The 19,351-nt window shown below is 37.2% G+C and overlaps 1 protein-coding gene across 1 annotated transcript in view; it reads left to right on the top strand.

Moving 5' to 3' along the window:
* The window catches only part of LOC129233786 (natural resistance-associated macrophage protein 2-like), a gene marked incomplete at its 5' end in the record, with an annotated part of 88,397 nt that extends 75,243 nt beyond the window's left edge, over window positions 1-13,154 (top strand). Inside the window, 2 exon segments of the mRNA XM_054867761.1 lie at window positions 5,451-5,501; window positions 13,016-13,154. Of these exon segments, the coding sequence (XP_054723736.1) occupies window positions 5,451-5,501; window positions 13,016-13,138 (174 nt within the window). The 3' untranslated portion in view covers window positions 13,139-13,154.
* Window positions 13,155-19,351: the final 6,197 nt, after the last annotated feature.

Raw genomic sequence — 19,351 nt, forward strand, 5'->3', positions numbered from 1 at the left:
GACTTAATACTTGACATTTGTCGCATCGGATCCTTGCTGAAAAAAGAAAATGACCATAGATCGTGACACGTTGCAGCGAGTGAAACAAGAATTAGACTTAATACTTGACATTTGTCGCATCGGATCCTTGCTGAAAAAAGAAAATGACCATAGATCGTGACACGTTGCAGCGAGTGAAACAAGAATTAGACTTAATACTTGACATTTGTCGCATCGGATCCTTGCTGAAAAAAGAAAATGACCATAGATCGTGACACGTTGCAGCGAGTGAAACAAGAATTAGACTTAATACTTGACATTTGTCGCATCGGATCCTTGCTGAAAAAAGAAAGTGACCATAGATAGTGACACGTTGCAGCGAGTGAAACAAGAATTAGACTTAATACTTGACATTTGTCGCATCGGATCCTTGCTGAAAAAAGAAAATGACCATAGATCGTGACACGTTGCAGCGAGTGAAACAAGAATTAGACTTAATACTTGACATTTGTCGCATCGGATCCTTGCTGAAAAAAGAAAATGACCATAGATCGTGACACGTTGCAGCGAGTGAAACAAGAATTAGACTTAATACTTGACATTTGTCGCATCGGATCCTTGCTGAAAAAAGAAAGTGACCATAGATCGTGACACGTTGCAGCGAGTGAAACAAGAATTAGACTTAATACTTGACATTTTTCGCATCGGATCCTTGCTGAAAAAAGAAAGTGACCATAGATAGTGACACGTTGCAGCGAGTGAAACAAGAATTATACTTAATACTTGACATTTGTCGCATCGGATCCTTGCTGAAAAAAGAAAATGACCATAGATCGTGACACGTTGCAGCGAGTGAAACAAGAATTAGACTTAATACTTGACATTTGTCGCATCGGATCCTTGCTGAAAAAAGAAAATGACCATAGATCGTGACACGTTGCAGCGAGTGAAACAAGAATTAGACTTAATACTTGACATTTTTCGCATCGGATCCTTGCTGAAAAAAGAAAATGACCATAGATCGTGACACGTTGCAGCGAGTGAAACAAGAATTAGACTTAATACTTGACATTTTTCGCATCGGATCCTTGCTGAAAAAAGAAAGTGACCATAGATAGTGACACGTTGCAGCGAGTGAAACAAGAATTAGACTTAATACTTGACATTTTTCGCATCGGATCCTTGCTGAAAAAAGAAAGTGACCATAGATCGTGACACGTTGCAGCGAGTGAAACAAGAATTATACTTAATACTTGACATTTGTCGCATCGGACCCTTGCTGAAAAAAGAAAGTGACCATAGATCGTGACACGTTGCAGCGAGTGAAACAAGAATTAGACTTAATACTTGACATTTTTCGCATCGGATCCTTGCTGAAAAAAGAAAGTGACCATAGATCGTGACACGTTGCAGCGAGTGAAACAAGAATTAGACTTAATACTTGACATTTGTCGCATCGGATCCTTGCTGAAAAAAGAAAGTGACCATAGATCGTGACACGTTGCAGCGAGTGAAACAAGAATTAGACTTAATACTTGACATTTTTCGCATCGGATCCTTGCTGAAAAAAGAAAGTGACCATAGATCGTGACACGTTGCAGCGAGTGAAACAAGAATTAGACTTAATACTTGACATTTTTCGCATCGGATCCTTGCTGAAAAAAGAAAGTGACCATAGATCGTGACACGTTGCAGCGAGTGAAACAAGAATTAGACTTAATACTTGACATTTTTCGCATCGGATCCTTGCTGAAAAAAGAAAGTGACCATAGATCGTGACACGTTGCAGCGAGTGAAACAAGAATTAGACTTAATACTTGACATTTGCCGCATCGGATCCTTGCTGAAAAAAGAAAGTGACCATAGATCGTGACACGTTGCAGCGAGTGAAACAAGAATTAGACTTAATACTTGACATTTGTCGTATCGGATCCTTGCTGAAAAAAGAAAGTGACCATAGATCGTGACACGTTGCAGCGAGTGAAACAAGAATTAGACTTAATACTTGACATTTTTCGCATCGGATCCTTGTTGAAAAAAGAAAGTGACCATAGATCGTGACACGTTGCAGCGAGTGAAACAAGAATTAGACTTAATACTTGACATTTTTCGCATCGGACCCTTGCTGAAAAATGAACGATCATTGATCGTGACACGTTGCAGCGAGTGAAACCGAGGATTATTTGACATTTGTCGCATCAAACCCTTGCTGAAAGAACGACCATTGATTGTGACAAGTTGCAGCGAGTGAAACAAGAATTAGACTTAATACTTGACATTTGTCGCATCGGACACTTGCTTAAAAATGATTGACCATTGATCGTGACACATTGCAGTGAGTGAAACGAGAATTATACTTTATATTCTTGACATTTGTCGCATCGGGCCCTTGCTGAAAAATGAACGACCATTGATCGTGACAAGTTGCAGCGAGTGAAATGAGAATTATACTTTATACTTGACATTTGTCACATTAAAAATGGTAATCATATTGAAAATTTGTGTGACAAAACTTGTAGAGTTTCTTTCTCCGGAAAAGTTCAAGTTGTTGCTGTATTGATGACATGTTTGTTTTAATAAGCCATCCAAAGGAGATTGTGACACCCTCTGTATATGAAGTGAAACCCTGATTTTACGTTTCTCAAGGAACTGGGTTTTAAAAAACGCAAAATACGAGAAATATATAGAAAGCAAAAATCAAATAGAAAAAAAATCTAAAGATTGTAATGATGACTCTTTCAAAAAGTATAATTATCTATGTTTTACAAAAAGAACATTATTATACATACCATATTAGATTAGTTTTCACATTTAGTTGCCAATCTGGTGGTTTAGGTTGAAAATAGTCCGTACTAGTGGATTGTTTTTTAGTCATTGAGTTCTAAGTTAATGCAGCATCTTCCAGCATTGAATTGCTTTACAAGTTTTTTTTCCTTGTTTTTATAAGAAAGAATATTCTTTCACTGTTTGAAAGCTCTTCAATGCAATATTGGAAGAAGGGAAGGGCTGTGCTTCTGGTTGTTCTTTTTGTTCATCTTCATTGGCGGACGATAAGTCTTATAAGGAGGGCTACGCATAAAGCAGTAGCATTTCTGTTTTCAGAGATTAACTTTCAACAATGTTGATTATCTTTTAAAAACCACAAGTGAAACATATTGCTTACTTTAGAATATTTTTCCCCTCAGGAAAACGTAAAGTGCGGGAAAATCATAAATTACAAACTTACAATCCTGGTTAAATTAACATAATTAGTACAGTCGGACCCCGATTTAACGAACCCCTATTTAACGAATTTCGCGATTCAGCTAGTATTTATTTTTCCCCGACTAAAATGAAAGCTGAAACCCCTATTTAACGAATAATAAACCCCGAATTATCGAATCATTTGACCAATTTTTTTTTAGCAATCACGATTGCTTATTGTTCTCACTTGACTGTTTTTGGCGTCCTATCATTTTATTTTCCCACCGCCACCCTCCGCAGCATCACCGTCGACCGGGTCCTCACGATGCTACACCTCTAGCGAAAACCGTCTCCAGGTTTCGTCAATATCCTACACTTACACGCATACATACACGCACCTACACACATATACACATATACACCTACACACACATACATACACCTACACACTCACATACACACAACTACCCACACATTCATGCCTGCACACAGACACAAACACATATGCCTACACACACATACACATACTCCCATCACACAAACACACATGCCTACACACACATACACATACTCCCATCACACAAACACACATACCCCCCAGACACAAACACACACGCCTACATGCACACACTCGTGATTGCGAAAAACATAATTTGAATTCAAGATGTCAAAATTCAAATTAATTTTTCTTTTTTTATTTATTTATTTATTTATTTATTTTTTATTTTATTTTATTTTTTTTTATTTATTTATTTTTTTTTGTCAATTTGAGTTAGGAAATTTTGAATTGTTTTCTAAATGACATATCCATATTGTCCGAAGCAGAATAACACTTTTATTGGAACCTGCAATTTTTGACGGATGAAGGGGCAACCAATGAATAGTGATTCTGATGCAGAACGCAATGATGAAACACCCATTAAAACTTACTTTCTCAAATGCCTTACATGGCCTGGAAACTAAAAACGTATCTCATGCTTCATGCAGCAGGCTGTAAATAACACAGTTTTTTACAGTTCTCTCCATATAGTCGAAAAAGAACTATTTCGAGTCAAGTATCAAGGATATTGTCAAACATCTCAGTACTTTAGAATTTCAAATTAATTAGTGTGTAACAATTTGTGAAATGATGAACAAAAAGTATACACTTTCTCCATTTGGATATTTATGCGCACTTGCATGTAGATACTTATAGATAAAGTAAGTGATTTTTTTTCACACCGCGATATTACGAATAACCTCGATTTAACGTATAAAAGTTTCGGTCTCGATGAATTCGTTAAACCGGGGTCCGACTGTATACGGAAAAATTGGAACCCGATGAATGAAAACGTGAAATGGGGGAAAACGTGGATTCGGGGGACGTTAAATCGGGGTTTCACTGCATACTGCCGTGGGAAGATGAAGGGCAATACAGTCGAGTCTCGACTTACGCGAGAGATGCGTTCCAAGACTCCTCGCGTAAGTTGCAATTTCGCGTTGTGGAAAAATATATGCATACAAATTTTTTAAAGCATACCAAATACTTTTAGGCACTTATAAAGGCCCCTCAAACTGCTCTAAAGCATTCCTTAACCATTACAGTTTTCACTCTGCTAAACTGCTCTGCAACCTTCAATATTGAAACTAAGTTCTAAACTTTTACGGACATCTTTTTGTTTTGACTTTTAACTGTACATATGGAAGATTCACTCGTACTTGTTGTCCCGCTACCTTCGACGTTTTGTAATTGTTCAAGCATATCGAGAATCTTAGCCTTTTTAAATTTTTTATCAGAAACTTTCTTTTTCTTCACATTTTCAAACTTTGGATGAAGGTGACACTAAGGTGCCATAATGGTTATTTGATGCACTAGACAAGTTTGGCGTGGGAACTTTGGCTGTCAGTGATGCTCAAAGGGACGTAATAACATTCACGAAATCAATATTTAGTAGCCAATAACGAAGCTGCTACTTCCTTCTAAAAAAATTCATGTTGTGGGCGAAAAATTCACGTTAGCTCTAAAATTCGTTACTCGTGAAAAATTCGCGTTATAGCCATTTCGCGTAAGTCGGATCGCGCTGTAGCGGGAGTCGATTGTAACTGTTTTTTTTTTTTTTTTTTGCAATCTGTAGTACGTTAGCTTTATTGTACAAGCATGCTTATTGGTTTCCGATGAAAATCACGCAAGAAAAATAAAAAAGACAAATTCCAACATTTCTTTTGTATATGTTCCAAAATCCATTAAAAATAAGCAATGCATTTCTTTAATGTACGAAAGTTTCTGAACTTTTTTTCTTCCTTTTTAGATTTTGTGCTTGTTGGTTGTGCTGGGGGCAGAAGAACTTACAAAAATACCAGTAAGTTGTTTTTGTTCCCCTAATAACTCTCATCATCTTCTTCAAGTATCATTTGAACAAAAAAAAAAAAAAACTTTACATAGTTCGAATTTCTGATTTTTTTCTTTCTTGATAAAATATTTACATGCTTCACAAACAAGCGGTGCACAAGCTTTTCTTGGAAGAAGCAAATGAAGTGTTTTTTTCTTCTTCTTCTTCTTCTTCATTTAGTAGTACATTTCATAGACTACAGAGTTTTGTAGAAATTTGGTGCAGTCTCAGAAAAGATGTACTAAAAGTAGTGCAACAGGTCGTTCGAAAAATCCTTGACACATTTTTAAAATTCATTTAAAAAAACAACGTAAATTGTATGAATATGCGATTTGCGGCCCTTCACATGTTCAAAATTTTTTATAACAGTCGTAAAAACAGGGAAAAACAGAAAAATAAAAAAGTGTAATAAAAGTAATTTACATTAGACGGTTCTGCATCGTTACAATAGGGAAAAAAAACAATGTGAGGTGTTTAAACATTTTATCAAACAGAAAAGAATACGAAGCAATACCTTTCATTACTAGAGTTTGATGTGTGTAACGTTTGTGGACATGGGATGAACCACGTAAGTGCAGATCGTGATACACTTTTAGAAACTGAACGTTGGAAAAGAAAAAGGACTATAAACTCTTTTGGACTATAGCCCTGAACTGTAGAATCAAGTAGCGACTTGATCAGCCATCTTGAAGCCAAACGATGCTTTCTTCCTATGTCTGCTATCCTGCACGTGGGTTGAAGGTTCACCTGTTGACTCGCGCCCGAGCCTGAAGGGGGCCCAATACTTTTAAAACTAGGGGTGAAATATAAGGGCAAACAATATGGATAGGGGCCCGGAAAAGCCATTTGCGACGGGCCCCAAAATTTCTGTGCACGCCCCTGCTGCTATGCTGAGGTAGCCTTTTTACCTTCTTTCACAAAAAAGGAAGTATTGTATTCGCAAAAAAAAGAATTTCACTCAAAATTCGGCCTTAATTTCCATTTTGCTCACCCCCGAATTAACGTTAAGTTTATTCGGGGATATTAAGTACACGCGGATAAGTACCTCAGAACGTACAGACACCCGAAATATCCATTTTGACATTCCCCGAGTTAATTACAACGACTTTTCTCGTGACGTCCGTATGTGCGTATGTATGTCGCATAACTCAAGAACGGTATGTCCCAGAAAGTTGAAATTTGGTACGTAGACTCCTAGTTGGGTCTAGTTGTGCACCTCCCTTTTTGGTTACATTCGGATGTTCCAAAGGGGTTCTTTTGGGGGAAATCAATGTTAATTTCAATGCAAACTCAAGTGGTGTTATAATTGATGCAAACACTTGGCAATAAATCACCAAGCTTTTGGTCGCCAAGTTTTGTGGCCAACTTGGCGACAAATTTGGAGGATTTTTTTTTTTTTTTTTGAGCAATCACGATTGCTTATTGCTTTCATTTGACTGTTTTTGACGTTCCTTTGATTTTTCCCACCAGCACCCTCCGCAGCATCTCCGTCGACCGGGTCCTCACGATGCTGCACCTCTAGCGAAAACCGTCTCCAGGTTGCATCCATATCCTACACACACACGCATGCATACATACACACACACACTTACAAAGACATACACACACATACATACACACACACACTTACAAAGACATACACACACATACATACACCTACACATACATAAACACATACACACACACACCTACACACTCACATACACACAACTACCCACACACTCATGCCTGCACACAGACACAAACACATATGCCTACACACACATAAACACATACACACACACACCTACACACTCACATACACACAACTACCCACACACTCATGCCTGCACACAGACACAAACACACATGCCTACACACACATACCCTCCACACTCACATACAAACAACTACCCACACACTCATGCCTGCACACAGACACAAACACATATGCCTACACACACATACCCTCCACACTCACATACACACAACTACCCACACACTCATGCCTGCACACAGACACAAACACATATGCCTACACACACATAAACACATACACACACACACCTACACACTCACATACACACAACTACCCACACACTCATGCCTGCACACAGACACAAACACACATGCCTACACACACATACCCTCCACACTCACATACACACAACTACCCACACACTCATGCCTGCACACAGACACAAACACATATGCCTACACACACATAAACACATACACACACACACCTACACACTCACATACACACAACTACCCACACACTCATGCCTGCACACAGACACAAACACACATGCCTACACACACATACCCTCCACACTCACATACACACAACTACCCACACACTCATGCCTGCACACAGACACAAACACATATGCCTACACACACATAAACACATACACACACACACCTACACACTCACATACACACAACTACCCACACACTCATGCCTGCACACAGACACAAACACACATGCCTACACACACATACCCTCCACACTCACATACAAACAACTACCCACACACTCATGCCTGCACACAGACACAAACACATATGCCTACACACACATACACCCTCCACACACACCTACACACAACTACCCACACACTCATACTTGCACACAGACACAAACACACACACCTACACACAACTACCCACACACTCATGCCTGCACGCAGACACAAACACACATGCCTACACACACATACCCTCCACACTCACATACACACAACTACCCACACAATCATTCCTGCACACAGACACAAACACATATGCCTACACACACATACCCTCCACACTCACATACACACAACTACCCACACACTCATGCCTGCACACAGACACAAACACATATGCCTACACACACATACACACACCTACACACAACTACCCACACACTCATGCCTGCACACAGACACAAACACACATGCCTACACACACATACCCCCCCCCCTCCACACACACAAACACACACGCTTACATATACACACACACTCGTGATTGCGAAAAAACATAATTTGTATTCAAGATGACAAAATTCAAATAATTTTTTTTTTTAATCTGGTTTCAATTTGGCCATTGTTGATGATATTTAGAAAGTTAACTATTGAAGCACATTAAAATTGCCAATAATGGGGAAATAACTTTAAATTGGCGTAAAAGGAAGTCATGTGATGCACACCGTTTGCTTCTTGATTGTGATATTTTATTAACTCCTCGTTAATCCACAATCAAGAGGCAAAACACCTTACTTCGTGAAAGCAGACATAGGAAGAAAGCGGCTTTTAGCAACAAGATGACGGATGTGTCGTTACCATAGACTAATAATAAGAGTAGACCGAGCTTTCCCCGACTTGTTGATGAAAAAATTGGTTCATGGATACATCATGTGATTGATGGGAGGCTTGGCGAAAACTTTGGCGGCATGGTTGCCAGATGGCAACATTATCTATAGTTTGGCACTCGACATGTATCTTAAGACGTAATGTGTTTTCATTATAATTTTTTTTCCAGGTGCAGAGATTGAACTGTTTTTCTTTTAGTTATGCATTATTTTGACATTAGTAATTAGTTTTTGATCACAGTTTTCAGTAACTTTTATTTCATTCGGAACTGCTACGTCAGTGTTGGCGTGAACGCAAAAATGTACTAATCGGTATCTTAAATTGAAATTGTAGGTAAAAATCTTACTGTTTGACGATTCTTTTTGGGTGCTTGCATCTTTAATTGCTCAGGGAGTTATTGAAATTGAATAAAGAAAATGCACAGTACTATCCAAACGAAAAACTCACTATATTAACAAAATATTTACAACTTAGAATAACAAATTTACAAATCGGACTCCATAAAAGATCATTCTTCCGCGTTCCATCAAGTCTATTTATTTCATTTCTCGCGGGCGTTGATCGTCTGCTACGATCAACGCCCGCTGTTGCTAGGATATCCACCAGTCACATGGTTTGGTTTATGAGCAGCAAAAGGGTTGCCATAGCTCGGTGATCTAGAGCAGCTTTCTTAATTTGATTGATAAAAGTGGATTCTTTTTCAATGTCCACTTTTTTCACGGAACCCCTGGTATTTCTTCAGTATTATAGCTTGATTGTAACATTCTGAAAATGGGTTTCTTGTAACAAAAAACAAAATTATTCAAACAATATTTATCGTCTCCACATATTAACTTCGAAAATTAACCCCAAATGTCTCAAATCGTTTTAAAAGGTCGTAGAATGAGAGTAAATGATTTTTAATCTGTAACTCATTTTGATACTTTCTCTCTGATACTCTTTATGAAAATACATGATCTTTATGAAAATACTCATTACAAGCCTTCTCGGTTTTTAAGTGACTTTTGAATTAAAAGGATGAGTTCAGGCTTTGCGGAACCCTGGAGTTCCGCGGAACACAATTTAAGAAACGCTGATCTAGGACTTTAATTTGGAAAGGAACAGCGCCAACTTGTCTTTTTGTCGCCTCTTGACTCTTTTTTGATGCACATCGGTGCCTTTTTTTTCCTGCTTCTTCTAACATATCAGTTCATAATTACGAAATCCACACATGCACAAAAAAAAAACAGAATGTCCTACGGCAATTCCAAACATCTCGTTTAAAGGTGAAACTGCCTGCATTCAGAGACTGCAGTTTCACCAATATTTGGGCTCGTCAGTCTGGAATGGCTACAACAGAGCTGAATTGAAAACACCGCATAAAGAAACTTGGGTGCAACTTTATGCTTGTAGCAAAAATATTTCAGTGCAACAGCGGGAGCTTCGTTAACATAATACCACTCCACCTTCAAAGGATGAAAGGCAGAATGGGGTTGTTTCCTTCTGTCAAAAGTACTACTTTTAGTCACTGAAACTGATAGAATAAGCAAAAAAAAAAATTAATTTGAATTTTGACCTCTTGAATTCAAATTGTTTTTCGCAATCACGAGTGTGTGTGTGTATGTGTGGGGGGTATGTGTTTGTGTGTAGGGGGTATGTGTATGAGTGTGTAGGCATGTGTGTTTATGTCTGTGTGCAGGTATGAGTGTGTGGGTAGTTGTGAGTATGAGTGTTTGTGCGTGGGGGGGGGGATGTGTGTGTAGGCATGTGTGTTTATGTCTGTGTGCAGGCATGAGTGTGTGGGTAGTTGTGTGTGTATGTGTAGGTGTCTGTATGTATGCGTGTGTGTGTGTATGTGTTTGAGTGTGTGTATGTGTTTGTTTGTGTGTGTATGTGTGTGTAGGTGTATGTATGTATGTGTTTGTGTGTGTGTGTACGTGCATGTGTGTATGCGTGTAAGTGTAGGATATTGACGCAACCTGGAGACGGTTTTCGCTATGGGAGCAGCATCGTGAGGCGGCCGGTCGACGGTGGTGCTGCAAAGGCTGCTGGCGGGAAAATAAAATCATAGGACCTCAAAACAGTCAAATGAAAGCAATAAGCAATCGTGATTGCTCAATAATAATAATAAGAAGAAGAAGAATAACATTGAGCGAGAAAAAAACTTTCCTTTTTCCAACGCTTGATTTTCAATTATTTTTTTCAAATGTCTGATTTTATAAATAAGGCATGGTCTTTATGATGTACTTTAGCTTACTTTAAACTTTTGGCACTTTAAATATTGCGCTCTAAGCTTGCTATCAACCCTATCGTTGCCAATACACGTGAGTAAAGATGCAAATTAAATATTGCGCTCTACGAATGGCAACAGTGAACGGCATTTCATCATTTGTGATGTCATTGGCAGAAGCGTAAACAATGAAAGCGCACCGATTAAAGTAAGTTTTTAAACAAAATTAAACTTAGTCAAATTATTTTAAAAATGGTGATTTCCTATGTTTTTAAGCATGCTCTTTCAGAAAAAAAATACTTTTAAAATTTTGGAATTAACCCCATTGAAACGAATACTGAACAGCTCGCTACAGCATCCAGAGACTGCAGTTTCCTCCTAATATGTCATGTTTCTCAGCCGTTAATACTCAAGTATTTTAGTTTTCAATGAAATCTAATAGTTATTCAGTAAGTTACCGCCCTATAGTCAGGGCTAAGGCAGAAATACATGAAATACACCGCCAGCTCAGTCAATTCCAGTCGAGGACTGCAGTTTCGTGCTTATTAGCACTCATCAGCCCGGCATAGAAGTGACTGAGCTGGAGGTGGGAAAACCTCTTAAGGAAGCTTAGAGTGCCAAACAAACTGGTAGCTAATACAGAATTAGCACTGACCAGACGAGTGACCGAAACAATGGTTCGGTTCAACTCGAAGATTGAAGGCAAGGCAGGTATATTCAGTAGGAAGTACTTCCTTAAGAAGTTTTTCCACCTCCAGCTCGGTTAGTCCTATGCTGGGCTGATGAGTGCTAATAAGCACGAAACTGCAGTCCTCGGCTGGAATTGACTGAGCTGGCGGTGTATTTCATGTATTTCTGCCTTAGCCCTGGCTAATGGGCGGTAATTTACTGAATATACTTTGCCTTCAATATTCGAGTTGAACCGAAACATTGTTTCTGTCACTCGTCTGGTCCAGTGGCGCACACAAGGGAGGGGTCAAGGGGGTCCGGACCCCTCCCATAGCTCTTGCATTTTTCTTATTTCAACTGATTATGATTCTATGTACTTTATACACAAAATATTTCCAAACAAAGAAAACAAGAATTTCAGTTCTAATAATAGGGAAAAAAATCCTTTTTTTAAAAGATTTTTTAGAAAATGTCTACATTTCTTGTAACGAATTGCACAAGCGAGAGATCTTTCTCGACTTTGAGAAGGCTAAAAACATATTTAAATAGTACTATGTATAATGAACGTTTAATGTGTTCTTGTACTGCTGAATTCAAGCAATGTCACCATCACACACTGAGCAAGTTATAAATAAAATCGAAAAAACTAGAAAACTAAATTTTATTCTACGATGTTTTGTAAACCTATAGAGGCAGACTATGGGTGACTGTAAATGAAAACAGAGTAATAATAATGTTTTTAGTTTTGTAATTACAGGTTAAAATGAGATTTTTCTTGTTCTTCAGACTTGATGCTTCTTATACTTGAATTTGGGCATCTGTTTTCATTTATGAACAATGATAAAAGTAAATACATTGCATAAAGTCGTTTGCTTTCAGGTAATTTAAGTATCTGTTATTAATGTTTTTTTATTAATTAGTGCTAATTATTTATTCAATAATTTATTTTTCACTGTTTTTGTTCTCAAGAATCAATAAAATCAAGTCAATATGTTTGACGGCATATTGGGGTATGATATGAAAATGGGACTTTTAATTATGGACCCTCCCCTTGCAAATTTTCTGTGTGCGCCACTGGTCTGGTCAGTGCTATTTCTACATTAGCTACCAGTTTGTTTGGCACTCTTGGCTTCCTTAAGAGGTTTTCCACCTCCAGCTCAGTCACTCCTCAGTCAACGAAACTGCAGTCCTCGGCTGGAATTGACTGAGCTGGCGGTGTATTTCAAATCTAATAGTTGTTCATAAAAATAATGACTTTTTTTTTTCAGTACATAGGCAGCTATCTTGTCGACGACTACAAGTACAGCAACGAAGAGGAAGAAACTGCACTCAACAAGCAAAAATGTTTCAGACAGATATACGACAGCACGCAACACGTGACAAGCACATGATGTACAACATATCATAAGCAAGGTGTCAGAAAGTACTTGCAGAAATAAAGGCAATGCATTTATCCTGAGTAGTCTTACTTACTTTTAAACTGTACAACTTCTAAATCTGTTCTAAAAACAGTACATCCCATGGGAGGAGGGGGGATCGGCTCTGATTTTTCCCCCCAAAAAGGAAACGAGATCCACCAGGGCGGGCATGGAAATTCGAATTGTGTGATATCCTTCTGTTAACTGGAGTTTAAACTGTCACATTATAATTTTTCTTCTTGCACTATCAGCGCAAAGTCGATGTCACTAAAAAAGTGAAGAGAAAAAAAGCAATTCAAAAAAATACATCTGCATTTTTCTTTAAAGCAAAATGAAAGAAAAATTGGCATAGCAAATACTGCTTGTCGTCTTGATGGTTGAAGAAACAGACTGATTGACACCAAACTTAATGAAGAATTGTTTATTGCAACAGTTCAAAAAGTTACATATTATAAAACACTGATGAAATGCTACAAGTAAAAAATATATGATGTAGGGAAATTTTTAATTGATGGCTCGAATAGAGGAAGAGTCACGAAAAACTGGATTGTTTGCAAAGTTTCATAAATCCATATTTACAATTCTGTCATTGCTTAGGTTCAGCCATGAAATCAATTTTATACTTATTCATTTTTGTTTTTGGCAACAAGTAGAAAACTTCTCCCAACCAACTAAACTGACGTTAGAACACAGTAGCTGCTTTTCATTAGAGACCAAGGGCACCCATATGAAAAATTTTAAGGGGGGGCTTTAAAAATTTTCCCCATGGTTTAGCAGAATATTTTCCCCATGGAAACCGATTTCAGTACTGATTAGAGACATTAAAATTTGATATTTTTAATAACTTATTCATTAATGGATGGAAAAGAAATTTTTATACCTTTTTGCAACGAAAAAAGCGCTAAAAGCAAGGAAGTTCTCATTTCAAAGGGGGGCTTGAGCCCCCCCCTATATGGGGGCCCTTGCTAGAGACTTTTTTACCTACTTACGCAAATCCCCACTCCAGCTCCAAAAAAAAAAAACGGTTGGAAAATTCACTATTCATCTATAAAAGGAGGTTGGTACGTTATACCCGAGAAAGCGGCGGTTTTTACCCAGCATCCTTAGTGTCTATACTCGGTAAAAACTATAGACTAATAATAAGAGTAGACCGAGCTATGGCAACCCTTTTGCTGCTCATAAACCAAACCATGTGACTGGTGGATATCCTAGCAACAGCGGGCGTTAATCGTAGCAGACGATCAACGCCAACGCGTAATAAAATAAATAGAATTGATGGAACACGGAATCTTTTATGGAGTCGGATTTGTAAATTTGTTATTCTAAGTTGTAAATATTTTGTTAATATAGTGAGTTTTTCGTTTAGATAGTATTGTGCATTTTCTTTAGTCAATTTCAATAACTCCCTAAGCAATAAAAGATGCAAGCGACCAAGAAGAATCAGCAAACGGTAAGATTTTTACCTACAGTTTCAATTTAAGATACCGATTAGTACATTTTTGCGTTAACGCAGAACATTTACGCCATTTCGTTCACGCCAACGCTGACAGCTCCAAATGAAATAAAAGTTACCGAAAACTGATCAAAAACTATTATTAATGTCAAAATAATGCATAACTAAAAGAAAAACAGTTCAATCTCTGCACCTAGAAGTTTTTTTTTAATGAAAACACATTGTCGTAAAATGCATGTCGAGTGCCAAACTGTAGATAATGCTGCCATCTAGCAACCATGCTGCCAAAGTCATCGCCAAGCCCTTCCACTAGTCACATGATACATCTATGAACCAATTTTCTTCATCAGCAAGAATGAGAAAGCTCGGTCTACTCTTATTATTAGTCTATGGTAAAAACTCCGCATTTACTCCAGAAGGATGCAAGAGAAAAAAAACTCCACATTTACCCGGGAGATAACCAGAACGTCGTTAAAAGCAGGTTATTTCCGGGGTCGAAAGAGTCCATGTAAACGCGGCTAGTTGGTATTAAAAAAATTGAAAACAGTAGAAAGCCTCATGAATTAGAACAAATTGTAATTATTCAAAAATTTACAAATGTAATATTTCTACACATTATAGACTTCTGGTGAGCAAAAATGATCGTGGGCGGCTGCATTTGAGGCATCCAATGGAGATCGCAGTGGGTTTGGCTCTGCAAACCTGTGGCATGCGAACCCAGTGCTTTACCACTAAGCCAAGAGGACCTCAAGGCTCGGGGAAAAGTTGTATCAATACTCTTTCAACCTACGCAACAGATTGAAGAATTTTCCTTTCTAATACGTTGAAAAATCTTCATTTCTCTCCAATACTGAATAGGTTGCACCAGCGTCATCTTCAGATCTGGAACAAAAAAAGAAGAAAAAACGTTTGATATTTTAATCACAATTTTTGTTTGCCTCAAACAATCATTGCGAAATATACTGGCGTTTGTTTAAAACAGGGGTGATTGTGAGTTCGTCAAAAAATACCTGAAAGTTTCAACGGGGGGGGGGGGGGAATCTTTGGCCCCTATTACTTAAGTGCACCTTTGCCATAGTTTTAAATAGTTCTGAGTCAAAATATTGCGTGCACATTTAATTAAATTTTTAATGGATTACAAAGTTACTTTTGAGCTGGTGTTATACAAATTATCTTGACATTTGTCCATCTTAAGGGATAGTTGTCCATCTTAAGGTTCTTTCAGGTATATTTGATGAGTATTATATAATTTAAAATAAATTGCGGAGGTAGGGAGATAAAAGCATAACGAAAAAAGATCATAATTCCGGTATTTTCAGACATGAAAATACCGGAAATACGTCCGAAAATACCGGAAATTCGGTAAAATACCGGACCACAATCACCCCTGGTTTAAAACTAGAAAATCGCCCGTCAAAGTAGGATGGGTGAAAATTGCTTCTATATTTGAACGAAGCAATTGCCTGTTTGGTGACATTTTGATTTAACCCTAACTCCAGTAGATGGAGTTCATTGCTGACCACTTTTTCGTTTCTTCATTCTCCTAAAATTAGTTTTACCAGTAAAATAGTTAAGCTACCGGATCCAGTTCAGCCTTGTCAAAATAAAGCATTTCCCTGCATGCCAAACATTACCAAAAAATATTATCTAATTATCATGCTATGGTGCGACTTTCATTGTTGGTGACCTCAGGAACGTTATACTCGATCAGAGAATTAGCTATTATATACATATATATATATATAGGTATATATATATATCTTAATATATATAAAAATCAATGTCCTAAGATAACATATATATATATACATGTATATATACATGTGTATATATATATATATATATATATATATATATATATATATATATATATATACATGTATATATATATATATATATATATATATATATATATATATATATATATATATATATATATATATATATATATATATATATATATATATATATATCAACGCACAGCCAATACCGCTGAAGTCTCAGACTTGAAATTTGGCAGGCATGTCCACATGATTACGAAAGTATCCACTAAGAAAGGATTTTTCGAAATATCAATTAGTTCAGGAGAAATTAATTAAAAATCCTTAATTTCTCTGAAATTAAAACCTGTCATTGAAATTTAAATTCCTTATTTTTGGAGGCTTTCCTCCATTCAAATCATTATTCAGTGTCTTCTTCTCAACTTTTGCTCGATAGCGAATTTTAAATTTGATATTGTATTTGCTTCTCACGTGATTCTTCGAGTCTTTTCTCAAGTCAAATAATAATCTTTCTGTCTTTTGCTTTCATTTTTTCAAAACTAGAAACGAAGTTTTTAAAAACATCATCACAGGTGGACTATCCTTTTGAATTTATAAGAGTGCAGTTTCCTGTAAAAGTTTGCTTTGCAATAACCGTTAATAAGTCACAAGGACAAGACATTAAAAGTAGCAGGGATCGATTTAAGAGAGGACTTTTTTTCAACACGACCAATTTTATGTAGCTTGCTCGAAAGTCAGTTCATCAAGCAGCTTAATAATTTTAGCACCAGAAAAAAAAACTAAATATGTTGTATACAAAGAAGTTCTTGCTTAAACATAGGTATAACAATAAAATGTGGATGGCCTGTGTTTGCAAAGATAATCAATACTTTAAAAGGATCGTTAATAACAGTTAAAGATCGGTTAAGGAGAAGGGCATATATATATATAAGGAGTCCAGGGGCCCTGGGATCCTCCCAAAATTAGAAAAAATTATAGGTAATAAGTAATTATTATAGGGGATTTTCGAAACTATTAGGTGCACCAAGCACTGTTAACCCTACTAATTCCATTACCCGAGCAATGCCGGTTACGGGAATGCTAGTATAGTTATATATATATGAGGATTTAGCATTCGAGTTTGCTTATTGTTTTCACTTTGCCGTAGCTTGGCGTTAGTTTTTTTTTGCTTTATTATTGGTAGAAAGCGAGTTACGAAATCCAGTCTTGATGCTGGCGAATTAGGTGAGGCAAAGTCGTGTCGCTTAACTAAAGATATGGTAGCACAAATGCAGTAGCGTAGCTAGGGTGGGAGGGGGGGGGGTTCTACCCCAAGCGGCAAATTGATGCTTTTGATGTGGATCAAATATTTCCAAATAAGGAAATTATGGTTTTAATCTGTTCCTGCAAGCAAAAAGAAAATCTGTATGAAATCTAAGGCTTTTGTATCACTACCAGATTTAAATTACTTTAGTACAGAACAAGTCCTTTTTTTGATAGCATATCCATAAAATTCCATCTTTTTCTCTGAGGAGGCCACAGTGGAACATCATGGGACTAATGTTTTTTTTTTAGACTGTAGAGGTTAACTCTAGGAGGAAGAAAACAATGAAATTTTCTTATTTATATTATAAGAAAAAGTTAATACTGAATTTTAAGAGAGTTTCTTGAAAACCTTCTCATGAAACAAAAACTTCATTTTTTTTTTTTTTACTTCAGGAAAATGGTGACAAGGGCAAAAAAGAGAGGTGGAGGTGTAAAATGGAACACGAAACAATTTATTGCTCATCACAGGGGTGGCTTTATATGTTTCAGAATTTGTTTTGATTTCTCACTCATTACAAGAGTTCTCTACTTCAAAAGAAGTAACAAGGATTTCTGTTTTCTCACTTTGAGAGTAGAAAATCTATCCGTAAACTTTGGATCACATGTTGCGTTCCCTGTAACGCCGAAACACGTGTCTGCTGTAATTTACAAATTTGTGCTTCTACTTACGTTGTTTTGTTTTGACTTTATGATCAAAGATAGCCTAAAATACGTTTTTCGGTCTTCAATTTCAAAATTTTTCACGAGAGAAATACCATAATCGCTCTCCCCCTCTCATCAATGTCTCCAAAGATTAAAACTGTATTTTGAAAACTTCAATTTTGAAAATTTTCCGAGGGAGGAAAGCCGAACTCCTTGCCCCTTTTCTTAACGTCCCCAAAGATAGCCCAAAATTTCGTTCTTAGAAATTTGCCTGGTTGGGAGAGTTCGCCAACCTTTCCTTCTGAAAAATAGCCTAAAACGAACTTCAGCTTTTGAAGAAAAATTTGGAGAGGGAAACCTCTTTCTGCCCCCTCTTCCTCCTAACATTACCAAACCAAATCTTAAGTCGGCCGTCAATTACGGAAATTTTCCAGAAGAGAGCCGACTGGCTTCACATTTTTGTTGCCATTAGGCGTTAGAAACTCGTTAACGTCACCATAGATAGCCTAAATTTGCGTGTTTGAGACTTTGGTGCCGTAAAATTTCAAGAGAAAAAATCCGAAGCCTCCCCATTCCACCAAACCATCAAAGATGGCCTTAAACTTGATTTCAGTTTAAAAAATATTTCAGTAAGAAATCTCCCCACTCTTCTCTTCCCTAACGCCTACAACTGCATTAGGATACTCATGCAATTGGGTTGCCAAATATAGCCTAAAATTGCATATTTCCGGGCTTAAAATTTTTGAATTGAGTATCCGACCATTCCCGATTTTCTGAACATCTCCAAAGTAGCCTAAGCAGCATTTCAAAACTTTGATTTCGGAAAATTTCCTTTCGGTGCCCACCGATCCCCTAACGTCAACAAAGAAACACTAAAAGAGGCTAACTTTGGGGAAAATCGAAAGCAAACCCAAACTTCCCGTTCTCCTAATTTTACTAAAAATTGCCTAAAACTGCAATTTTTGACTTGAATTTAGCAATTTTCCCATTTGTAGGAATTTTTTT

This window comes from Uloborus diversus, unplaced genomic scaffold (genome assembly GCF_026930045.1).
Source record: "Uloborus diversus isolate 005 unplaced genomic scaffold, Udiv.v.3.1 scaffold_720, whole genome shotgun sequence".
Taxonomy (NCBI): Eukaryota; Metazoa; Arthropoda; class Arachnida; order Araneae; family Uloboridae; genus Uloborus; species Uloborus diversus.